Source organism: Neodiprion fabricii, chromosome 5 (assembly GCF_021155785.1).
Source record: "Neodiprion fabricii isolate iyNeoFabr1 chromosome 5, iyNeoFabr1.1, whole genome shotgun sequence".
Classification (NCBI taxonomy): Eukaryota; Metazoa; Arthropoda; class Insecta; order Hymenoptera; family Diprionidae; genus Neodiprion; species Neodiprion fabricii.
In genome coordinates, this window is record NC_060243.1 from 3653276 (window position 1) to 3680474 (window position 27199).

Genomic DNA, 27199 nt, shown 5'->3' on the forward strand with positions numbered 1-27199 from the left:
CATCTCTTTTTTTTCGCGTTACGTAGGTATATACACGCGACTCAGTCCCGTCTAGACTCTCGTAATTCTTTTATAAGTATCACTCGACTCTTTCTATCTTTCTCTCTGTCTCTCCTCCTCTCTTGTACGAATGTATTTATGTGTAACGGCCGTCTAGCCTCGTCTGGGCGCTGGGCCAACGAACCGACCAACCGACCGTACGTTTCTTTTTACGATCACTTCCTTCACGCAGTTCGCATCGTCGTTGGAGGAAAAGATGGATGGAAGACGAAGAAGCAGGAGAGCGAAGGAAGAGGACGTTCTTCGTCTATAGGATGAAAAGAGAGAGAGAGAGAAATCAAGAATCTAAATTCTAGATCAGAGTCAGTCTCCTTTAGTCCCGAACGACGACGATATGTAACGTCTTTGGAATTGCACGCGGAATTTAGAATTATAGATAGAAAAATGACGATGAAAAAGAAGAAATAGTGTCCCACACGCATTGTCGCTCGGAGCTACGTTACTTACACCTACTCGAGTAGATATAGATATCCAGACATATGTGTTGGGAGACCGGAAATGCGCGACGGAAGATGATGGATTTCCCTCTTAATAACCCCTCTTTTCTTTAGCTAGAACGTTCCGAGTTTCCGTCTCTTTTTCCTCTCTGCATTTACATTTAACACATTTGATCGTATAAAATATATATGCATGAATCGAGGTTGCCTTGCGGTAGCTTTTGTATATCGCGTGCGATGTCAGCTCGCCGCATCACGCATGCCTGTCGCATAAATACGCACATGCATGCACGTAACATCACACATTGCATACGTGCAAATCGGTTTTCTTTCCGCGTTGGTGACGCGTGGAGCACGCTGCCTCGAATAGCAATCGAGAAAATCTCGTGCAGCCTTGCAGCGATTGCAACTCGCAACGATGCAACTCGGGTCAAACGAAACACGCTGTTTATTTTGCCTTTCTCTCGCGTTGTTATACCTGTATAACTCTTTCCGGGGCGGAGTTGAAGTCCCGAATTTGAAAATTTCCGGAAGCGACTAATTCCGGATTAGTTGGTGGGGAAATTTGGAGTTAAGAAATCGAACTTAGAAGAAACAACAAAATGAACTTTGAGCCTCGGCTTAAGGACCATTCGTAACTTTGATGTTTCTTCAAAGTTTGATTTCTTTACTTTGAGCTTCGCCGCGAGAAAATTCGTAATTTCAACTTCGACCCCCTTTTCTCCAGAATCCATGCAGAGAGAGGAAGAGGGGCAAAAAAGAAAAAGAATAAGGTGGGAGGGACTTTGTTCACGCTATTTTGCGTGAGGTCTACGCCAATGTTCCAGAGGATTCAGCCTCTCGACTCCGCCATTCACTAACTTTTTTATACCACTCTCTTTCCTTCTTTCTTCTTTTTCTTTCTTTGTCTTGTTTGAAACCTCTTGGCTGTACGTATAATGCATGTTTACCGTTCCTCTATCCTTCTTCGTACATGATGAATGCAGGACGCTCTCGGAACTCACTCAAAAGCTCGTAAAATTTGAGGTTATGATCTCTCTTCCGTGTTAATGTAGTGAGCACAAAGCGTCTATTGAACTTCTCATATCGCGGGATTTGTTTCAATCTAGTATATTATTCACTTTTTATTGTGTATTTGATTTATTTGCATAACGAAACTATTATTATAAACACGAGCGATCGGATGATGCGTAAAAGGTTTTTTTGTTCTTATTACATATACGTAAAAGTGCAGATAGATTCACGCCCACTAATTTCAGGCATAAATGTAAAATCTAATACTGATAATTCGTACGTATTTGATATTTATTATACGTATATATACTGCATTAATTATATTTTCCTCTTCGTTAATAATTTAATCTTCTTAATTCATCATTTTATTTTCAATTTACCGCTTCGATTATTTATTTTTTTTTTCACATACAATTATAAAGTTTAAGAAGTAAAATAATAATCGAAGTACACGGCGTTGCGTGATTTTCAATTCGGTCATCAATCAAACGTGTCCACCTTATATGTACCTGTATAATATACTTAAGACACATGCGATGAGAAAGCGAGAGGCCCGGAATTATCTCGGTAAGAAAAAATCAGTAGGGCCCTGATTGCCAGTTTCATTTTTTATTTTTTCCCCACCTCGCTGCTGCTTCTCATGCCGAAACAATAACGTGTATGTGTACCTGTGTATTATCATTGAAGAATATTCAGCACTTATCTCCTTTGTTTCAAAAGATTATAATCTGTATTCTGTAATATTAACGCGCGACTAATAAGAAGAGATATATATATATATATATATAATCTGTGCAATTCTGGGAATAATAATTACGCGTAGTTTCGAATTAATTTAATTAGAAAAATTGAATGAAACAAATAAAATTAAAAATAGGAACGAAGACGATAATTTTTTGATACTGTATAATCAATTATACGTGAGTTGTGTCTAAAAATAAATAACAACTCATGCACATATTACAGGGAAAATTGTTTCGATAAGATAGAAAAATTTCAAACCTTCAACCTCTGTATAAATATAATCTCATATATCCAATAAATGATGTTATGTTTGTGTAAATTCTTGAACGGCGGTTTAATTTTATTTTAATTATTGTTTTTACCTGAAAATTCTACCGATTTCTAGTCATTTATTTCTACTTTTTTATTCCGAATCTTGTGTTTCATAAATATTATATTGTATAAAAAAAAAAACACGTTCGAACAATGAAATTTTAAATTTGATAAAAATATAAAAGGAATATTATATATACGTACATGTACAATAATTTCAGTGGCATGCGGTTGCGGATTATTCATTTCGTTTTGCTATATAAAACCTCGCAAGTCAACGAAATTTCTGCAATTTCATGCGTGCGTGTGCGTCCGTAGGCAAAAGTTATAAAGCATTTATACATTGGTAATAATTATCGCAGAGTTGTGTGATACACGTGCAGTTTTCGAATCTTGGAACGTTGTTTTTTTTTTTTTTTTCTTAATTTTCAATATTATCCTTCAGTGATTTATCCTTGATCCTATATTGTTCCATATACTTCAATTACTTACTGTTTAATCGAATCGATCTTTGTATTGAAATATTGAGTGTATGTAATAACGATTAACAAGGATCGCGATAAATTGAGAATATTTTATATCGGCGAACTTCTGCACGCGGATACATTGTAACTTCGAACCTGTTTTAACAACGAAAAACTTTGCAAGTGTACGTTATATACATGTGTGTGTGTGTGTGTGTGTGTGTGTGTGTGTATGTGTATATATATATATATATGTGCATACACACAGCTCATAGATACGAATGTCTGTTTATCCCCTCTTGAACGCTCCTCGTACGTATATATATACATATATATAATATACAATAACGTATATAACGTGTATATATGTAATGTATAAATATATGCAGTGTAACGTATTCGCAACCGAAAGATTTTAAACCGCGAGAGAACGACCGTTGAAATTTTGCCGTCTCTCTCTCTCTCTCTCTCTCTTGCTCTCTTGCTTTCTTGCTCTCCTCTTTGCACACATTTGGCGAGACTGATTGATCAAGGCTAACGATAAGCGGTGTGGCGTTTAATTACTTGCCTCGTGATAAATTGTAAAAAATTAAAAATACAACAACGCAAAACCGAATATGAAAAAAATGTTAATAACGCCGAAGTGCGGACGTAGGAGAAAAAAGAACGAAAGAAAATTAATAGTGAAACGACGTGGAATAAAAAAAAGTCTGTATTCAACGTTGATGGAAGAAAAAAGAAAGAAAAGTCGAAAATTAATATACTCTGTGTCTATTCTTCTAGCGATTTTTTCTTCCACCGTTATTGAATTTATTCTTTTACATGTTTATTTATTTGGCTTCTTTTTTTTTTCTCTCATCCCTTTTCACTGCCGATTATTATTATACGTCTCTGTGTGTAAAACCTTTCCCAGCAATCTTTATCTGTTATTTATCGATGCGATAAAAAGAGAATCTAGATTACGTACAACACGATGGAATAAAGCGACGAGTGAACGAACGAATGACTTTGAATTACAAGAAGAGGCGGTTAATTTCATATTATGCTGCTATATGAGATGACGCTAGTTCGTCGGGTGATTTTAAATTAACAGTTGAACAGCTGCTCGTATCGTGTATGTATGATGATACGTACGTACATACGACACATCCCCACACGTATATCATATGTGCTGCTTTCATGTACTAAAACTGTACGCAACGTGACGTGACATTGATGTTGCACCGTTCTGCTGTGTCGTGTGTCTAGACGTCAACTTTCCCTCCTCTTGTGTACATATTGTATAAATATACATACACATATATACCTGTATGCATACATAATGGTACAGAAGTTAAAAATTAGATTTTTCATTCGATTTGATGCGTTAAATTCTATTTTTTTTTTTTTTCTTTCTACCGCATAGGGGACAAAATTTAATTAAGATATCCTTATCGTCGATTGATTGATTAATTGATTGATTGAATTTCTTGTCTTTTCGTGTAATTTAACGTATACTTGTACATTATGCACATTACATATTCGATCTATTATAGATGTACTACATGTACATGTAGGTACGTTTTATTTTTGCTTTCTTTCTTTCTTTGTGAAAATGAAATGTATCTTTCCGTCGTAAAGACTTTCTTCATATTTAAAACACGCAACGATTTTCGAAACTTCTTTTTTCTCCTCTACGCTTTATACAGGGATACAAATCGATTTTACGACCTATAATCGAAGCCCGGTTTCGCTTACTTGGACTCTGAATTCGCATATCTGTTTGTATACATGTATATAATATGCGCATAAAACCGTTACGAGAATTTTCGAAAGCTGGATGACCGTGGACGCCGGTTGTACGCAATTTACGTTTATATTATAATATACCCAGTTACAAGTTTGTACATTAGTCATGTGTAAGTATGCGAATTTTAATTATCATACGACGAAACTTGGAATAAGTTTTTAAAAGAAGCACGAGGTTGAAGCTGGTAACGTTGTCGTAACGAAACTTTGGGGGAAAATAAAATCACTATTTTTTTTAAATCTTGCAACGTTTTTTCAGGAAGTAAGATTTCGAATTTTAGTGTACTTTGTTTTATTACGGTTTACCGAATTTCAGGCAATTCCAAAATGGCGGAATAACGGTTTTTCCTCGGCATGAATCGTCACGATTGCATACATTGCCAAACTTCAATATGATCAAGACGCGAAAAAGAAAAATTATTTCCCGTTAATTCCTGTCGTTCTCGAAGTTTCGCAAGGTTCGAATGAAATTCATTATAATATATCGGTGTGAGTTAAATATATACTGAATGTTATATGCATATAAAGCTACAGACAAAGATGCAGCATTGCGCATTGTATTCTGCATCAAGGCCTTTACGCTACAGTGTGTGCTGAGCCTTTCTATCCTTTGTGCGGATCGCTTACTCCCGATTTTCCTTCCTCTCTTTACAGGTATTTTCTTTCTTTCTAGGAGCTAGGTTGAAAAACAGAAAGATTGTATCCTTTCCCTATTTCTATGATGTACACTTGCTCGATAAGTCATGATTTTTTCAATCCAGTACGAAGAAATCGATTTTAACAATCATTCACGCTGAATTAACTTGGATAAATTTAATCGCAAGTCTTGTAATTAACCGTTATTTCTATATTCGTATATTATTGAAATTGCACGTGGCCAATTTTGTTTTACCGATATGTAAAACGATTTTTACTGCGTATAAATAGAATACCAATGACACTCGATTATGGCTTGAATACTGCACTTCCTGTTTCACGTTCAGGTTCACCTAGTTAGATATAGACTCTGTTTGTTTACCTTCTCTCTTTCTCCATCCGTTTTTCTGTTTCTCTTTCTTCCTTCCCTGTTTCTTTTACATTCGCTTATAACTGTAAGAATTCGTGCAGACGTCAGTGGCTGAATATTGCCGACGATAATCTACGTACAACGTGTAACGTACCTACATGTACGTTATACACACACCGTATAACCTCACAGTCACGTACAGTTGGGGACAATGAATCTGACACCGAAACGGCTAATTTTTTACACTAGACAGTTACGTTGGCGACACTTGAGATACCTGCAGCGCCACAGTCGGCCGAATGCGAAACAAACTCAATCTCAATAAACGTAACATAAACCATGACCGTCGAATCTAACCTTAAAATACGTGCCAATCCAACACGTCATTATCCCCACGGTATTCTAAGGTTAGATTCGACGGTCATGGGTTATGTTACGTTTATCGAGATTGAGTTTGTTTCACGCTCGGCCGACTGTGGCGCTGTAGGTTTCTCTGCGTTGCCAACGTAACTGTCTAGTGTAAAAAATTAGCCGTCTTAGATTCATTCTCCCCAAGTGTACGTACACGTACAATACAAACGCGATCGTTTATCGCCGAGGCAGTTAAAAGCACGGAGTCGTGTCGACTATATGCCACCTTGATCGTTTTGTCGTCAGGCGAGTTGCGTCGTTTCGAAACTATGTAGAATCTACATACATACGTATTGTAAATACACTTGTATGGGAAACTAAGCAACCTTTTTATATGCGTATATATATATTATATATAGTATGGAATTTTTCGAGGCGGAGTGTTTCCGTTTTCCATTCTCTCGTTGAGACAAAAGGCAAAAAAAGGAAAAGAAGAAATACATAAGGAAGGAAGGAAAGAAAGAAAGAAAGAAAGAAAGAAACAGTATGTATAAGGATTGAGACGAAAGCTTTTTTTTCCTGGGTAGAAGAAGAGGAAGAAGGAGAATAAGAAGAAAAGAAGGAAATGAAATATAATGAAAAGTATACATCACCGCATGTATATGACTCACGGCTTGTTTTACAAAGTCGACAATATGCCGCAATTGTGTGTACACATATATAAACACACACGCGTATAATGTCGTAATTGAACCGAGGAAATATAAATGAACATATCTTTCAACTTTTTGTGTTTTCTTTTTCTTTATTTTTTCTGTTGGGATCGTTGAAAAACCGAAAAAAATATTATCAAGCCTGATCGACATATTTATTATTACTATTACTATTATTATTATTATATATTATATATTATAACAATCGGCCAGGAAATATCTGCAGTAAATTATTTACATGCGCGTTTATACATATAGGTATAACGTACCTAAATTTGTTCATTCAACAAAAGTTTCGCATATCGCATACACGTGACGTATATTATATTATTATACACCTATGTATAACGTTGGTGATATATAAACATGTGACATCCATTAATACGTAGATTATACGTAATTTATGTGCGTATATATATATATATACAAACACACACACACAGATATTCATATAATATAAGGATGGAAAAATACTACATTATAACGTAAATTTTTTTTTTTATGTTGTTTTTTCATATATATATGTAACACATAAGAAAATAAGATGATATAGCAAAGATTGCTTAAAAAAAATGTAGCAACATAATATTGTCGGCTAATAGAATGAATACAGTTTTATATAAATACATAAACATTATAGCGACGCGCGAAGATGAGCCGCAGAACATTCTTCCTTTCTTTCTTTCTTTTCTCTTTTTTCTTACAACTTGGACAATCGATTGTAATTATGCGTATGCATGCATCAATATACGTACAACGTGTAACAAATTACACGTGTCGTTACTTTTCTTCACCTCGATCCAATACACATATATCGTTGCGGCTAGTTTTTTCGCTTCTTTCGTTCCCATTTCTTCTCGTTTCACTATTGCAGGATTTTGAGATAGGTAAGTCATATTTTACGCTTGTATTGTACAATGTATTATACCCATTGTAAACTTACACTACTGAGAAAACTGTGTTGTTCGTTACTTTTTATTTATTTTTATTTCATTTTTTTTATTTATTACAAGAAGAAGAATACTAGGTTTTTGTTTTTTCTTTTCTTTTTTGTACAAATACAGAGAGAGAGAGAGAGAGAGAGAGAGATAATCGGTGGTATTAAAACAATGTGTATATATACAAACATAAGTACGACAAAAGTTTTTCCTGCATAATTGCGTTACACTGCTGTATGTGCCTTATTATAATTCTTGACTTCCTGCTTGGTTGGTTGGTTGGTTGGTTGGTTGGTTCGTGCAATGTTTGCTATTTCGAGATACGCCTAGGCATACGTTCGATGAAAACGGCATATATATACGTACAATACGTGCCAATCGTCATAGGTATGTAACTACGTTATGTACGTGTGTGTGCGTCTATATATATATATATATATAGACGCGATTATTATATATATTATTATATATATATAATAATCGCGTTTCCTGTACATATCTATGTACAATACATACGGATATGTATTGGTGTGAGCCTATTGTCTAATTCGTAATTGTCTCATTCGAGTAAAAAATTATCTATAAAGTGTGTGTATATAAATATATATGTATATACAAGTAAATTAAATATAAACACATAATTAGAGAAAAACTAATAATGATAACAAGAATTCAAACGACGCTGATGCGAACGCGAAACTGTTCGTATAACAAATAGGCCCGTAAGTGTTTGTTGTATAAGTTATATATTAGAATCGTATAGGATTTATTATCACGTATAGTCGAGTTACGAAACGCGTTTGAAAATTATTAATATTATATACCTACGTGTGTGCGTTTAATTCGCGACGATATCGCGGAGTAAACAGAATATGATTGAAAAGATTTGGAATGAAAATATAATTACTGCAGTGAAAATTTATATATATATATATATATATATATATATATATATAAATAATAATTAAAAGACAAACGAATCATGACGTGTATCGCAAATATTATTGATATTATATATATATATACACATAAATGAAAATGTGACTTGATTTCTTCTTCTTTTTTTTTTTCATTTTTGCGAAACAGTTTCTTTCGCGGCAATTTTTTTATTTTTTTTTTTGTGCTTCATTTTCAACGACTCGTAGGTGTAAAACTAGATTCTCGTATGATAATTCTACGAAGATTATAAACGTTACGCGCGTAAATAATATTTGCAAGTAATTCTGACGTCAATCGATTGCCCAGAAGATTCGAGATGATTTTTATACCGTTTTTATTCATCACTTTCTTATTTATCTTCTATTTCTTATATCCTGTATCAAAATGAAATTTAAAAGAAAAGTTATTATTCGTTGGTATTGTGCGGAAAAGAAATGACGATAATGAATTAATTGAATATGAGATGACAAATATGTATAATAATGATAATTACAAACGAGTTCCTCTCAAGCTGGAAGACCTTCTCGATTTCGCGCGCAATTTATTTCGAGACGAGCAAAAATATTTTATTGATGACATATAATTAATGAATATTTAAAAAGCTAATCATTCGCGTATGGAAATATATAAAAATTATTAACTAATAATATTCTGAGCGAGCTGGATGTTTGTTGTAGAAAGAAAGTATGAGCAATAAAAACAAGTCGGTTTAAATAACAAAAAAAAAAAAGCATAAAGAAATACGTAAAAAAGTTTTCTAATTGTACAAAAAACGGATATAACACGGTTAATAAAAATCCTACTTACCACTGACTCGGAGCGTTAAACGTTTTTTTTCGCCAAAATGTTTGCGATCAAAAAATTCTTCGAATTCGAATATACTTGAGCGTGTTTTGACGACGTCGCTTTCTTGGCCACAAAATGGAAGGAAAATATTAAAAAAATAAACTTCATAATCGCGAAGTTCGCGGTTTTAATTTGCATAGGTGATAATAAAAAACGAATTATTATACACGGTGGCTTTTATAATCATACGACGCGCATATGACGCGTTAATCACAATCGGATGCTAATTGGAAAACGATATAGTATGCGTACGTATGTACGTGTATTTTTCGCTTTTTAACGCGCGAACACAGTATATAAATAGATACGTACTTTTCTAATTAGCATCTTATTACAATTATACACCCCACAGATGTTTACGTACGTGTATTTATGCATTAATACACACAAATATAATATATCTGGCGTTAAATTGTTCGATAATTGCGAGTTTGATTAATTTATCACTATAGCTTTTCTTTCTTTCTTTCTTTTTTTTTTTTTTTTTTTCTTCCTTCTTCTTTTTGTTTACACTGTATTGCGTAATGCAACATTTAACGTTGATCAATCCCTGATTTATTATCACCGTTTTATAAACCTTTATATGTTATACGCAACATATGTACGTACGTATGTACTACAGATATAGTAACACGATCACGTGTACAATGCGTTGCGAAATAATAATTCATGGGAATTAAAAACCGTCAGCGAAAGGAAACAAAACTATTTTTTTTTTTTTTTCATCAATTTTAAGGTAAAATTTGAGAAGCGAGATAATTGTAACATTAATTTTTTTTTCCACTTTTGCCTCCCTATTTTAAATCCCCGAATTGAAGAAAGAAAAAGAAAAAAAAAAAGAAGTCGAGTATCTCATTTTAAATGCAACACGATACGCCGCGTGTTATTGTTAATAATAATAATGATAATAATAATAATATCGCGACAAATGGGTTTTTGACTGATTCCAGGGACGGAACGCTGTCCCCAAAAAGGAGTTGTTAAACAAGTTGCTCCGAAGCTTCTTAAAGCACTTTCCGAAAGAGGATTGGCCCTTCTTGTTAACCACGGGATACCGGACTGCAAGGTACCTTTCATTTTTAACACATGTACTTACTTATATTTATATACGATTGACACGTTGAAAAAGAAAAACAAGAGAGAAAAAAAAAACAAACAGTTCTTTGAACCAATATCGGGATTAAAAAAACAAAAAAAAAACAACAAAACAAAAACTTGTCTGTAATTAATTTTGCCATTTTAGCGAACAATATTACAATATCTTGGCCTTTCATCCTTATCAACATTCTCAGACTTGTTATACTTATAAACAATGTGAATAATTTGATTTATTGTAATAACGTATAGTGTATATATTTATGCGCCGCAGTCGAGATTTTAAAATTATTTATTGCGTCTCGTTTCATTGTTTACCTGCAGATATATTACGTATTTTTTTTTTTTTTTCTACTCACTGCACGATTTATACTTTATCACGTTATTTTGCGTCATTTCTTAATTTTTTTTTATTTTATTTTCTTTTTGCCTAGCCGGTTTAAAAAAAAATTTGCCCGACATTCGAGGGAAAAGGTAGGAACAAGGAGTATAAATAAAAAAATAAAAATAAAAATAAAAAAAGTAAATTTCTTTTCTTTTTTTTTTTTCTACATCAACGTAACGCTTGAAAAAAATAAATGTATTCGTACGTCCTTCGCGACGGAAACTTTGAACAAATACAAAGGATTATAATCAAGCACGGTATTATATGCATTACGTAGGTATGTATATTATATACGCAAATGAATCGGTATGTAATAAATAAAAAGGCATAGCCGCGGATGGCTGCGGCTGGTTTTTGAAATACAATTTATCTGTAGGCGTTTCTCGCTCTCGCCGTTCCTCCCTCCCCCTCCCGCCTGTCTCTTTCTTTCTCTCAAAAGTATAATAATGAATCATCGGTCCATGCTAGCTACACATATACATATCGAAGAATTGAGAATAGTGGGCCAGTAGGACACAGAGAGACTGGCACGTGGTATAAGTATGTATACACACATACCTGCATTTATATAAATTTACATATGCGTATAGATATGTAGATTTAGTATAGGCATGTATACGCTGCCTAAGTTCGTATAATACGATTCTCTGCAAAATCGCAACACCGGAGAGGGAGAGAGAGAGAGTGAGTGAGGGAAACTAGGGCGAGAGAGTCTTGCCTACTCGTATGTACACGCATCATACATAAAATATATACATGCATACCCGTATGCAGCGCTAGTGTCTCTAATCGCGTTCGCAGAGTGCAGCGTGTGCGAGTGTGTGCAACGTTAAATACACCGACGCGTTCGATGTTCGTCATGCGATGTACTCGTTTCGACATGCATATATACATGCCGTATTAACCGTACGCACGTAAATGTCGTACTTTCGTAACCGCCCCCCTCCCCCAGTCATTATCTTGCGCATCGTGGATCGTGTGCATACCATACATACATGTGTGTGTGTGTGTGCAATATATATATTATATATACTTATTACCGACGTATAGATACACACAGATAGAGCTGAATAACGTATCGAAAGTTGGAATAATGTATCGATGTAGGTGTAATGCGCAGAGATGGGAGGGAAAGAGAGAGGCTGCAAAATTGTAAATTTTCACTTGCGAGATATTTTATTTGGTTTTTTTTTTTTTTTTTTTTCGTAACGTAGGATCGGTGTTGCAAAATTTCTACATCAGTTGACCGTATACAACAATTTTTACGGTAATACGGGTTTAACTTGTTTTTCAAGTTTGCGCGGAATACCCTGTACGCTGAGAAAAAATTTTAGTTTAATTTTTTTTTTTTTTTACCACAATCGAAAAATACAGTTCTAGGTAAAAAATGAAAATTAGTTTACCAGCTGTTACCGGAAAGTCTGGTATCCGTTAATATTCTTTCTCGTTACGATCGCTGTTGCTAGATTTTCTTGCAACTGTTGCGAAAATTTACCGCTCGTGCAAGGATAAATTGACGTTAAAGCCTTGTTTGACTAAAAAAGTAGCGAAAACCTCAGAAACTGATTTTGCCTCGCAATTAGCAAAAAAGGATCGACGATAGCGCAAAATGTTTAGGCGTACCTTGTTTTTCGTTATTCCAACAATATTCGAACAGTTTCTTTTTTTTTTAACGATACCTGTTTTACTCAATTTATCCAGTTACTGTAACAAATGAAATGTTTCTCAGTGTAGATTATTATTATTTGTTACCATCATCATCATTATCACTGTTATTATACGTATATCGTAAAGAGCAGCGGCAACACACGCAAACTATTAATTACATTCTGCATAAGCGAAACATCTGTGCAAACAATTGAAAACCGCCAACGTCATATATACCCAATTCATGTATGCGAACAACTGTTATTATAAACACATTGTGTGCGTGTGTGTGCGTGTGCCAATTACTTCCTCCGGGCTTTATTCTACCCCGTAAAATTTCCTGCGCGCGATTAAACAATCTTTTATTGCGCGAACAGTAGTAAAATTATATACATATTATGTTATACGTGTAATAGTTCGTATTATATCGCCTGAATTTTTTTGTCTTTATTTTTTATTTATTTTATTTTATTTTTGCACCTTTTACCCGTCTCGTTGCTTTATGTCTTCTTACATCCCGTCAGCTATTCTATTTATTGTTAGTCTTTACCGACGAACTTATTGGCATTTTTGGAAAACCATTTCGCAACATTCGCGGCTAATTTTCGCCCACGTTGTACGTAACTCTGTATCATTGTTGTTGTTAAAAAATTGTTTTTTTTTTTTAATTTCATTAGTTTCCCACGACGATAAATTAACAATATATTATATATGTATATATCATGTTTTTCTACGTATAGTGTAAATTAAATTGTGCCAATTAAAGTGTGTCCGCAGCGTATACGTTATATTATTATACCTGTATACGTGTACGCTTTGACACGACGTTTTTGGCTCAGGTTCACATCTGTGCAACCCGAGGTTATAATAACAACAACAGTAATAATGATACGAACAAGTGTAACAATTGTAAGAGCTGAAATCCTTGATTAACCGGTGACCATATGTGTCAGACGCGAATTTGAAACGTCTGAATTACAGAACTTTGTTTATAGGGTCAAGGATGTCTGCGAATTTGCGAATATTCATTTCTGTTCGGACTTCTTCTTTTCTTTCTACTGTTCTTTTTCATCTTTTAACTTATTACTTTGTCGGGTTTTTGAATGACTTTTAATTTACTCGAATCGGTTATCGTTGTATTAAATATATTAATTTTACGACGAGTTATCTTTAATTTCAGCTGAAAGCGGTTTACAGAGCGTTGGATGGATTTTGCGAATTACCTGACGAGGAGCGCGTCAAGTATGAAAGAAATTCGGCATCTAATCACGGCTACGTGAAACCTGGACTGGAAAAGTGAGTTTTTCGTATTTTTTTAACAGCTGGTATAATACGAGTACACTTATTATAATATTGGCAAATTTGTTCGTTTCTTGTTTTTGTCTTTACATAATTTCACCGCATCAAATATCGTTAGACTTTGTTTTACGCGCGGTAGATATATTGACACGCATCACCTATTGTCGCAATCTAAATTTTGTGTGATTCACGTAATATTTTTACAGAGCTTCGGAAGACGACGAGAAGGAGTCGAGACATGCGTTCAACGTAACTGGGAGCGGCGGTGTTTTGCCGGAAAAGGAAGTTCCCGGTTTTCGCGATGCGGTCGACGAACTTGCCCGTGATTTAAAATCTCTCTCTGCGATGCTTCTAACCGTACGTTATTGAAAAACAACGATAATAATTATAGCAACAATAAGGATTTATTCTAATTTCAAACATGCCGTCAAGTTGTTTATAAAAATATTAATGAAAATTACGAAATTAATAAACATGGCATGCCAATAACATCTGTCATGGTAATAAAATTGATTCATACTTTATCAGGAGTCGCAAATAATGATTGATAAGTATATAAGCGGAACCGATTACACGCGGTGCTTTACCGGCAAGATTGAAATATGTGTATACGTACATTGTTGAGAGAGAGAGAGAGAGAGAAATATGCATTGACTGTGAAAGATGAGATAGAAAAAAATCATCGTCGCCGTTTGCGGTTTTAAAATCTTAAAACGCGATTTGCCCCGATAAGATTATACATGAAAATTATTATAGTATAATAATCCTAATATCGATCAAACCCGTGCAGATTTGAAAAGATTATAAGATCGAGATAAGTGTATTGAATTTTTTTTTCTATTCTTTATTCTTTCATTTTATCGTATTACGATAAACGATTTTAATTATATTTCAAGTTTCGGCGTGTTAATTGACAAATATTTATGTTTATTTAAAAAAAAATTCTTAAAACAGACCCTCGCCGTGGCGCTTGAACAACCGGCGGATTTCCTGCTTTCGAAACACACCAAAATTTTGGGCCCAGGCAACGAATCCACCTTGCGTCTACTATATTATCCACCACTGGGAGCTCCTGTTCCAGGACTAACGCGTTGCGGTGCCCATCGAGATTACGGAACTTTCACGTTACTCGCACAGGTGAGGATGATCCTTATAACATTCATTTAATGTTATTCGATAACGTTTTTTGCTCTGATGTTAAAACATGTCACGAAAAATCTTTGTACACCTTATACTTACCAGTTTCTTGCGATATCCAAGAAAACAAAAATCAGGTTGGCCACTCAGTTCTGTAATTCAAAAATTTCCAAGAAAAACTGCAAACGTTTGCTAAAGTTCCCTGACTTTTCAATATACAATACATAAAACGTAATTCATGGTTTTTAAGGTTTTCAGAACGACTGACCAGCCTGATTTTGAAATACATTCGAATCTAGAGAACGCTTTTCAAAACTCAGAGTATTCTTTTGTTTTTACATTTTCCGTTTCTTAACCGTTGAATCTTTTTTTTTTGGGCGGTTTTTTTTATTCTTTGCATTCACAAATTACAGGACAGCGAAGGTGGTCTTGAGGTGCAAACGCCTCACGGCGAGCGTTGGAGTCGTGTTGGTCATCTGCCGGGTGCGATATTGGTGAACACCGGTGACATATTGGCCGCATGGACGAGAGATCAGCTTCCAGCCCTTCGACACAGAGTCGTGATACCAGAGTTGTGCGGTCGAGGACGTCATTCGATAGCATTTTTCGTTCATCCGGACAACGATACGCGGATAGAACCGCTGGACACTAAATTGACTACCAGCGTTCAGGAATCAGCGCCGTGCAGACTGCAGAAGAAGAAGAACGGCGTTCTGACCGCCTACCAACACCTTCAACGTCGGTTTCGGGAAACATACGCGTCTTAACGAAAATTTTCCTTTCCTTCCGTTTGTCTTATTTAATTAAAGTATACCTTCAAAGCGAAATGTAATTTCTTTTTTGCTGTTTTCTTGGTCGCTTCGATGCCGATCGATCGGCTTGTATTATCCGCACATGCGATTTATACTTAGGTGTGGAGTTATTGTTACTCGTTACCGTTAATGATTTTTTCCTTCGTACACAGTATGTATTGTTATTATTATCATCTTTATTTTTATTACTATAAAATTGATAATACGATATACATAGCGTATAATATCGTTTGCAGTACGGTCGCGGGTTTAATTTTTATCATTGTTATTATTTTACGAAATAACAAACCGCGGGTTTAATTCACGGTGATGAAATACCTATCGCGCTGAGAAATTTCAATATACAATACACGCGCGTGAAAAAGAAGAGATGTATTTATTGGACAGAGAACGAGGTTTTTATTTTTCATTTTACAATACCGAATACGCCTTGTGTATGAACTTGATAAGGGCTTACGTTTTATTGACGTGGACGCAGCGATTCAAGAAGATCGGTTCATCCGTTTTTCTTATCTCCTAGTTAGATGAATTCAATGTACTTGTATCATGCAAATGCCGTGGGGTAGTTATTATTATTAATATTGTTGTTGTTGCTTTTACTCCCGAACACATGAGAAAGAAAATTAAGTCAGCATTGCTCATGCCTCTATTTTTTTTCATCCTTAGTTTGTCTACTTAAATCTTTTAATGATAACGTAGTTCATCTTGGAAATAAATGAAATATTGATGTGTTGTAGGAAAGAAGTTTGTGACCAGGAGGTAGATTGAAGATGAGAGTTCGTCGAAATTCTGGTCAGGAAGAAGAAGAATTTAATACTTAGAAGGACGTGAATATAAAAAGAGTCGACGTTTCGGCCGGGCCCTGCCGACCATCCTCAGGAGTGAATTAAAAAATGACGACCAGTACATGCTTAGGTGTTGTTAGTTGCACAGCATTTCGGATGGAAGTCAAGTCAATATTCACGTCCTTCTAAGTATTAAATTCTTCTTCTTCCTGACCGGAATTTCGACGAACTCTCATCTTCAATTGATGTGTTGTGTCAATCTATTTTTTTTTTTTTTTTTTTTTACGACAACATGATTTTAATTAAACAAATTCCTAGTAATATTTGTAGTAATTCACACGTATTGATGTATGTATCCGTGTATCGTCACCGTAATTGTTGTAATGACGCGCAAAAATTAAAACTACGCCCACGTTTTACTGTAAATAAATTAATTGCGAAATTACAATCGAAAAAACCGAAGTAAAAGTGTACGTTAATGATAGATATCCTTATTCGATCGGGCGATAAGATATTTTTGGATAACATGTTTACCGTTTTATATTCTAAATTGAGAAAGAACGGATAGACTCTTTATCATCGGAAATTGAAATTATACTGATTATTCTTGTATAAAAAAAAATACCACAAAAATAAACTGCTTGATATATGAAAGAAAAAACCGTGAATTATATAATAACAATAATAACAATATTGAAAGCGAAATATAGAGAAAAAACACGCACACAAACACACACACACACGCGCATACTGTGGAGTCTCAAGCAATAATAAAATGAATTTGTACTTACCGTTCGATAAATATTTGGATTTTATAATTCTCCTCCTCCATATGTATTATGTATATGCTATCCTATTTATTAATCAAATTTCACCGAAATTTAAATATTAGTTCAAGCGATTTTTTGTCGATTAGGCAGTCACGTTAGCCTTGCTTTTTTTTTGGCCGAAAAATTTTTGGTCTCAGATTTGATTCAAACGACCGTTTTCTGACCAATCGGACACCCTGGAACTCAGAAAACGCAGCGAAAAGAGCGTAGGACCAACAGGAGAGAAATGGCGAGCGAAAAAGCACCTGCTGAAAAATGTCGAAAACACAGGTTTTCGTTTTTCGGCTGTAACTTTTGATGCGTTGATCGCAGCGTATTGGGACTGCGTCCAATCGATTTCTCTCGCAAAATTACGTCGGAACAGTGCATGAAAGAATTTATTCCAGCACTTTTCAAGATCGCGAAAATTTTCGCCAAAAATACAATCGGAAAAGTAAATAGAATCGTCTCAGTGACACGGAATGCCTTCGAGAAAAAAAAGATACTGTTCTGCAGTATTTCTCGATGTAGCACAAGCTTTCGACAAAGTACGGCATGAAGGACTGCTTAGTAAAATGAAAAATGAATTACCAGGTCAACTATATCAGCTGCTCGAATCTTACTTAGAAAATAGAACATTTCGTGTAAAGTTAAATGAAGAGGTTACGAAGCTATTCGACATCAAAGCTGGTGTGCCACAAGGAAGCGTCTTAGGACCAAAACTGTACATTTTTTACACAGCAGATTTACCTACAATGCAAGGCGTAACAGTTGGAACGTTTGCTGACGATACTGGGGTGTTGGCAACAAGCCCAATTGTATCACGAGCATCGGCACTAGTTCAAAAGTATCTCAACAAGTATGGAATCTGGCGTAAAAACTGGAGAACGCATGTAAACACGCTGAAATCTACCCAAGTGACTTTTACATTAAAAAAGGAAACATGTCCTCCAGTCAATTTGGACGACACTATAATTCCACAAGCAGAATCGGTGAAATACTTAGGTATGCACTTGGATAGACGACTCACTTGGAAAGACCATATCTGGATAAAAAGAAAATACCTAGACACTAAACTACGAAAATTCTACTGGTTGACAGGAAGAAACTCAAAGCTATCAACGTCAAACAAAGTTTTAATATATGAATGTATTTTGAAACCTGTCTGGACTTACGGCATACAACTATGGGGCACGGCGGCTAAGTCAAATATTGAAATCATGGAGAGATTTCAAAATAAAACACTTAGAAGGCTTATTAATGCACCGTGGTTTGTAACCGATGAACTTATAAGGAAAGACCTGAAGATAAACAGTGCCAAAGAGGAAGCTAAAATACTGCGATCAAATTATAAAGAAAGGATCATTAATCATCCGAACCAACTGGCCCAAGCACTGGCCACTCCGCATGCAGCAAATTCAAGACTGAAGAAGTACCAACCGATATTTTAATAACTGTTATAAACAGTTCATATTGTATTCACGTTATATTTTTTTTTTTTTTTTTATACCTTATATATATTTTATGTACATAAACCTATTTTGTGTTAATTATTAAACTTGTTAATTATAACAAAATTGAAAAAGCACTACTCAATGGGGCAGTGCTTAACATGTTATCTAAATGCTTGTATATAAAGAAAATACTTATTGTCTTAAATATGTAAGACAGATTGTATGAAATAAATGAAGTAAAAAAAAAAAAAAAATTTGATTCAAACGACACCCAGGAACTCACAAAACGCAGCGAAGAAAGCGTAGGATCAGCAGGAGAGAAATGGCGAGCGAAAAAGCACCTGCTGAGAAATGTCGAAAACACAGGTTTTCGTTTTTCGGCTGTAACTTTTGATGCGTTGATCGCAGCGTATTGGGACTGCGTCCAATCGATTTCTCTCGCAAAATTACGTCGGAATAGTGAATGGAAGAATTTATTCCAGCACTTTTCAAAATCGCGAAAATTTTCGCCAAAAATGCAAAGGGGTTAGCCTTGCTTTTTTTTTGGCCGAAAAATTTTTGGTCCTAGATTTGATTCAAACGACCGTTTTCTGATCAATCGGTCACCCTGGAACTCAGAAAACGCAGCGAAAACAGCGTGGGATCAACAGGAAAGAAGTTACGAAGGAAAAAGCACCTGCTGAAAAATGTCGAAAACACAGGTTTTCGTTTTTCGGCTGTAACTTTTGATGCGTTGATCGCAGCGTATTGGGACTGCGTCCAATCGATTTCTCTCGCAAAATTACGTCGGAACAGTGCATGAAAGAATTTATTCCAGCACTTTTCGAAATCGCTAAAATTTTCGCCAAAAATGCAAAGGGGTTAGCCTTGCTTTTTTTTTGGCCGAAAAATTTTTGGTCTTAGATTTGATTCAAACGACCGTTTTCTGATCAATTGGACACCCAGGAACTCAGAAAACGCAGCGAAAAGAGCGTAGGACCAACAGGAGAGAAATGGCGAGCGAAAAAGCACCTGCTGAAAAATGTCGAAAACACAGGTTTTCGTTTTTCGGCTGTAACTTTTGATGCGTTGATCGCAGCGTATTGGGACTGCGTCCAATCGATTTCTCTCGCAAAATTACGTCGGAACAGTGCATGAAAGAATTTATTCCAGCACTTTTCGAAATCGCTAAAATTTTCGCCAAAAATGCAAAGGGGTTAGCCTTGCTTTTTTTTTGGCCGAAAAATTTTTGGTCTTAGATTTGATTCAAACGACCGTTTTCTGATCAATTGGACACCCAGGAACTCAGAAAACGCAGCGAAAAGAGCGTAGGACCAACAGGAGAGAAATGGCGAGCGAAAAAGCACCTGCTGAAAAATGTCGAAAACACAGGTTTTCGTTTTTCGGCTGTAACTTTTGATGCGTTGATCGCAGCGTATTGGGACTGCGTCCAATCGATTTCTCTCGCAAAATTACGTCGGAACAGTGCATGAAAGAATTTATTCCAGCACTTTTCAAAATCGCTAAAATTTTCGCCAAAAATGCAAAGGGGTTAGCCTTGCTTTTTTGTTGGCCGAAAAATTTTTGGTCTTAGATTTGATTCAAACGACCGTTTTCTGATCAATTGGACACCCAGGAACTCAGAAAACGCAGCGAAAAGAGCGTAGGACCAACAGGAGAGAAATGGCGAGCGAAAAAGCACCTGCTGAAAAATGTCGAAAACACAGGTTTTCGTTTTTCGGCTGTAACTTTTGATGCGTTGATCGCAGCGTATTGGGACTGCGTCCAATCGATTTCTCTCGCAAAATTACGTCGGAACAGTGCATGAAAGAATTTATTCCAGCACTTTTCGAAATCGCTAAAATTTTCGCCAAAAATGCAAAGGGGTTAGCCTTGCTTTTTTTTTGGCCGAAAAATTTTTGGTCTTAGATTTGATTCAAACGACCGTTTTCTGATCAATTGGACACCCAGGAACTCAGAAAACGCAGCGAAAAGAGCGTAGGACCAACAGGAGAGAAATGGCGAGCGAAAAAGCACCTGCTGAAAAATGTCGAAAACACAGGTTTTCGTTTTTCGGCTGTAACTTTTGATGCGTTGATCGCAGCGTATTGGGACTGCGTCCAATCGATTTCTCTCGCAAAATTACGTCGGAACAGTGCATGAAAGAATTTATTCCAGCACTTTTCGAAATCGCTAAAATTTTCGCCAAAAATGCAAAGGGGTTAGCCTTGCTTTTTTTTTGGCCGAAAAATTTTTGGTCTTAGATTTGATTCAAACGACCGTTTTCTGATCAATTGGACACCCAGGAACTCAGAAAACGCAGCGAAAAGAGCGTAGGACCAACAGGAGAGAAATGGCGAGCGAAAAAGCACCTGCTGAAAAATGTCGAAAACACAGGTTTTCGTTTTTCGGCTGTAACTTTTGATGCGTTGATCGCAGCGTATTGGGACTGCGTCCAATCGATTTCTCTCGCAAAATTACGTCGGAACAGTGCATGAAAGAATTTATTCCAGCACTTTTCAAAATCGCTAAAATTTTCGCCAAAAATGCAAAGGGGTTAGCCTTGCTTTTTTGTTGGCCGAAAAATTTTTGGTCTTAGATTTGATTCAAACGACCGTTTTCTGATCAATTGGACACCCAGGAACTCAGAAAACGCAGCGAAAAGAGCGTAGGACCAACAGGCGAGAAATGGCGAGCGAAAAAGCACCTGCTGAAAAATGTCGAAAACACAGGTTTTCGTTTTTCGGCTGTAACTTTTGATGCGTTGATCGCAGCGTATTGGGACTGCGTCCAATCGATTTCTCTCGCAAAATTACGTCGGAACAGTGCATGAAAGAATTTATTCCAGCACTTTTCGAAATCGCTAAAATTTTCGCCAAAAATGCAAAGGGGTTAGCCTTGCTTTTTTTTTGGCCGAAAAATTTTTGGTCTTAGATTTGATTCAAACGACCGTTTTCTGATCAATTGGACACCCAGGAACTCAGAAAACGCAGCGAAAAGAGCGTAGGACCAACAGGAGAGAAATGGCGAGCGAAAAAGCACCTGCTGAAAAATGTCGAAAACACAGGTTTTCGTTTTTCGGCTGTAACTTTTGATGCGTTGATCGCAGCGTATTGGGACTGCGTCCAATCGATTTCTCTCGCAAAATTACGTCGGAACAGTGCATGAAAGAATTTATTCCAGCACTTTTCAAAATCGCTAAAATTTTCGCCAAAAATGCAAAGGGGTTAGCCTTGCTTTTTTGTTGGCCGAAAAATTTTTGGTCTTAGATTTGATTCAAACGACCGTTTTCTGATCAATTGGACACCCAGGAACTCAGAAAACGCAGCGAAAAGAGCGTAGGACCAACAGGAGAGAAATGGCGAGCGAAAAAGCACCTGCTGAAAAATGTCGAAAACACAGGTTTTCGTTTTTCGGCTGTAACTTTTGATGCGTTGATCGCAGCGTATTGGGACTGCGCCCAATCGATTTCCCTCGCAAAATTACGTCGGACCAGTGCATGAAAGAATTTATTCCAGCACTTTTCAAAATCGCTAAAATTTTCGCAAAAAATGCAAAGGGGTTAGCCTCGCTTTTTTTTGGCCGAAAAATTTTTGGTCTTAGATTTGATTCAAACGACCGTTTTCTGATCAATTGGACACCCAGGAACTCAGAAAACGCAGCGAAAAGAGCGTAGGACCAACAGGAGAGAAATGGCGAGCGAAAAAGCACCTGCTGAAAAATGTCGAAAACACAGGTTTTCGTTTTTCGGCTGTAACTTTTGATGCGTTGATCGCAGCGTATTGGGACTGCGTCCAATCGATTTCTCTCGCAAAATTACGTCGGAACAGTGCATGAAAGAATTTATTCCAGCACTTTTCGAAATCGCTAAAATTTTCGCCAAAAATGCAAAGGGGTTAGCCTTGCTTTTTTTTTGGCCGAAAAAATTTTGGTCTTAGATTTGATTCAAACGACCGTTTCCTGATCAATTGGATACCCAGGAACTCAGAAAACGCAGCGAAAAGAGCGTAGGACCAACAGGAGAGAAATGGCGAGCGAAAAAGCACCTGCTGAAAAATGTCGAAAACACAGGTTTTCGTTTTTCGGCTGTAACTTTTGATGCGTTGATCGCAGCGTATTGGGACTGCGTCCAATCGATTTCTCTCGCAAAATTACGTCGGAACAGTGCATGAAAGAATTTATTCCAGCACTTTTCGAAATCGCTAAAATTTTCGCCAAAAATGCAAAGGGGTTAGCCTTGCTTTTTTTTTGGCCGAAAAATTTTTGGTCTTAGATTTGATTCAAACGACCGTTTTCTGATCAATTGGACACCCGGGAACTCAGAAAACGCAGCGAAACGAGCGTAGGACCAACAGGAGAGAAATGGCGAGCGAAAAAGCACCTGCTGAAAAATGTCGAAAACACAGGTTTTCGTTTTTCGGCTGTAACTTTTGATGCGTTGATCGCAGCGTATTGGGACTGCGTCCAATCGATTTCTCTCGCAAAATTACGTCGGAACAGTGCATGAAAGAATTTATTCCAGCACTTTTCAAAATCGCTAAAATTTTCGCCAAAAATGCAAAGGGGTTAGCCTTGCTTTTTTGTTGGCCGAAAAATTTTTGGTCTTAGATTTGATTCAAACGACCGTTTTCTGATCAATTGGACACCCAGGAACTCAGAAAACGCAGCGAAAAGAGCGTAGGACCAACAGGAGAGAAATGGCGAGCGAAAAAGCACCTGCTGAAAAATGTCGAAAACACAGGTTTTCGTTTTTCGGCTGTAACTTTTGATGCGTTGATCGCAGCGTATTGGGACTGCGCCCAATCGATTTCCCTCGCAAAATTACGTCGGACCAGTGCATGAAAGAATTTATTCCAGCACTTTTCAAAATCGCTAAAATTTTCGCAAAAAATGCAAAGGGGTTAGCCTCGCTTTTTTTTGGCCGAAAAATTTTTGGTCTTAGATTTGATTCAAACGACCGTTTTCTGATCAATTGGACACCCAGGAACTCAGAAAACGCAGCGAAAAGAGCGTAGGACCAACAGGAGAGAAATGGCGAGCGAAAAAGCACCTGCTGAAAAATGTCGGAAACACAGGTTTTCGTTTTTCGGCTGTAACTTTTGATGCGTTGATCGCAGCGTATTGGGACTGCGTCCAATCGATTTCTCTCGCAAAATTACGTCGGAACAGTGCATGAAAGAATTTATTCCAGCACTTTTCAAAATCGCTAAAATTTTCGCCAAAAATGCAAAGGGGTTAGCCTTGCTTTTTTGTTGGCCGAAAAATTTTTGGTCTTAGATTTGATTCAAACGACCGTTTTCTGATCAATTGGACACCCAGGAACTCAGAAAACGCAGCGAAAAGAGCGTAGGACCAACAGGAGAGAAATGGCGAGCGAAAAAGCACCTGCTGAAAAATGTCGAAAACACAGGTTTTCGTTTTTCGGCTGTAACTTTTGATGCGTTGATCGCAGCGTATTGGGACTGCGCCCAATCGATTTCCCTCGCAAAATTACGTCGGACCAGTGCATGAAAGAATTTATTCCAGCACTTTTCGAAATCGCTAAAATTTTCGCCAAAAATGCAAAGGGGTTAGCCTTGCTTTTTTTTTGGCCGAAAAATTTTTGGTCTTAGATTTGATTCAAACGACCGTTTTCTGATCAATTGGACACCCAGGAACTCAGAAAACGCAGCGAAAAGAGCGTAGGACCAACAGGAGAGAAATGGCGAGCGAAAAAGCACCTGCTGAAAAATGTCGAAAACACAGGTTTTCGTTTTTCGGCTGTAACTTTTGATGCGTTGATCGCAGCGTATTGGGACTGCGTCCAATCGATTTCTCTCGCAAAATTACGTCGGAACAGTGCATGAAAGAATTTATTCCAGCACTTTTCAAAATCGCTAAAATTTTCGCCAAAAATGCAAAGGGGTTAGCCTTGCTTTTTTGTTGGCCGAAAAATTTTTGGTCTTAGATTTGATTCAAACGACCGTTTTCTGATCAATTGGACACCCAGGAACTCAGAAAACGCAGCGAAAAGAGCGTAGGACCAACAGGAGAGAAATGGCGAGCGAAAAAGCACCTGCTGAAAAATGTCGAAAACACAGGTTTTCGTTTTTCGGCTGTAACTTTTGATGCGTTGATCGCAGCGTATTGGGACTGCGCCCAATCGATTTCCCTCGCAAAATTACGTCGGACCAGTGCATGAAAGAATTTATTCCAGCACTTTTCAAAATCGCTAAAATTTTCGCAAAAAATGCAAAGGGGTTAGCCTCGCTTTTTTTTGGCCGAAAAATTTTTGGTCTTAGATTTGATTCAAACGACCGTTTTCTGATCAATTGGACACCCAGGAACTCAGAAAACGCAGCGAAAAGAGCGTAGGACCAACAGGAGAGAAATGGCGAGCGAAAAAGCACCTGCTGAAAAATGTCGGAAACACAGGTTTTCGTTTTTCGGCTGTAACTTTTGATGCGTTGATCGCAGCGTATTGGGACTGCGTCCAATCGATTTCTCTCGCAAAATTACGTCGGAACAGTGCATGAAAGAATTTATTCCAGCACTTTTCAAAATCGCTAAAATTTTCGCCAAAAATGCAAAGGGGTTAGCCTTGCTTTTTTTTGGCCGAAAAATTTTTGGTCTTAGATTTGATTCAAACGACCGTTTTCTGATCAATTGGACACCCAGGAACTCAGAAAACGCAGCGAAAAGAGCGTAGGACCAACAGGAGAGAAATGGCGAGCGAAAAAGCACCTGCTGAAAAATGTCGAAAACACAGGTTTTCGTTTTTCGGCTGTAACTTTTGATGCGTTGATCGCAGCGTATTGGGACTGCGCCCAATCGATTTCCCTCGCAAAATTACGTCGGACCAGTGCATGAAAGAATTTATTCCAGCACTTTTCAAAATCGCTAAAATTTTCGCAAAAAATGCAAAGGGGTTAGCCTCGCTTTTTTTTGACCGAAAAATTTTTGGTCTTAGATTTGATTCAAACGACCGTTTTCTGATCAATTGGACACCCAGGAACTCAGAAAACGCAGCGAAAAGAGCGTAGGACCAACAGGAGAGAAATGGCGAGCGAAAAAGCACCTGCTGAAAAATGTCGAAAACACAGGTTTTCGTTTTTCGGCTGTAACTTTTGATGCGTTGATCGCAGCGTATTGGGACTGCGTCCAATCGATTTCTCTCGCAAAATTACGTCGGAACAGTGCATGAAAGAATTTATTCCAGCACTTTTCGAAATCGCTAAAATTTTCGCCAAAAATGCAAAGGGGTTAGCCTTGCTTTTTTTTTGGCCGAAAAAATTTTGGTCTTAGATTTGATTCAAACGACCGTTTCCTGATCAATTGGATACCCAGGAACTCAGAAAACGCAGCGAAAAGAGCGTAGGACCAACAGGAGAGAAATGGCGAGCGAAAAAGCACCTGCTGAAAAATGTCGAAAACACAGGTTTTCGTTTTTCGGCTGTAACTTTTGATGCGTTGATCGCAGCGTATTGGGACTGCGTCCAATCGATTTCTCTCGCAAAATTACGTCGGAACAGTGCATGAAAGAATTTATTCCAGCACTTTTCAAAATCGCTAAAATTTTCGCCAAAAATGCTAAGGGGTTAGCCTTGCTTTTTTGTTGGCCGAAAAATTTTTGGTCTTAGATTTGATTCAAACGACCGTTTTCTGATCAATTGGACACCCAGGAACTCAGAAAACGCAGCGAAAAGAGCGTAGGACCAACAGGAGAGAAATGGCGAGCGAAAAAGCACCTGCTGAAAAATGTCGAAAACACAGGTTTTCGTTTTTCGGCTGTAACTTTTGATGCGTTGATCGCAGCGTATTGGGACTGCGCCCAATCGATTTCCCTCGCAAAATTACGTCGGAACAGTGCATGAAAGAATTTATTCCAGCACTTTTCAAAATCGCTAAAATTTTCGCAAAAAATGCAAAGGGGTTAGCCTCGCTTTTTTTTGGCCGAAAAATTTTTGGTCTTAGATTTGATTCAAACGACCGTTTTCTGATCAATTGGACACCCAGGAACTCAGAAAACGCAGCGAAAAGAGCGTAGGACCAACAGGAGAGAAATGGCGAGCGAAAAAGCACCTGCTGAAAAATGTCGGAAACACAGGTTTTCGTTTTTCGGCTGTAACTTTTGATGCGTTGATCGCAGCGTATTGGGACTGCGTCCAATCGATTTCTCTCGCAAAATTACGTCGGAACAGTGCAT

The 27199-nt window shown here is 37.0% G+C and overlaps 2 protein-coding genes across 5 annotated transcripts in view; both read left to right on the top strand.

The window, feature by feature from the left end:
* The window catches only part of LOC124183527, a 19021-nt gene extending 16533 nt beyond the window's left edge, over positions 1–2488 (top strand). Inside the window, exon 6 of the transcript XR_006871000.1 lies at positions 2478–2488. The gene's annotated coding sequence lies outside the window, so the exon portion shown is untranslated. The remainder of the gene's footprint in view (positions 1–2477) is intronic.
* LOC124183525 (proline hydroxylase buaE-like) overlaps positions 1–16715 on the top strand; it is a 22285-nt gene extending 5570 nt beyond the window's left edge. For 3 of the 4 annotated variants that reach the window (XM_046572150.1, XM_046572149.1, XM_046572151.1), the window contains 5 exons: positions 10563–10678; positions 13920–14035; positions 14245–14395; positions 14993–15175; positions 15589–16715. In XM_046572150.1, the coding sequence (XP_046428106.1) occupies positions 10563–10678; positions 13920–14035; positions 14245–14395; positions 14993–15175; positions 15589–15942 (920 nt within the window). In that variant the 3' untranslated portion in view covers positions 15943–16715. Of the gene's footprint in view, positions 1–8153; positions 8215–10562; positions 10679–13919; positions 14036–14244; positions 14396–14992; positions 15176–15588 lie in introns of those variants that run through there. The other variant, XM_046572148.1, reaches the window with a different exon arrangement.
* The last annotated feature ends 10484 nt before the right edge of the window (positions 16716–27199 follow it).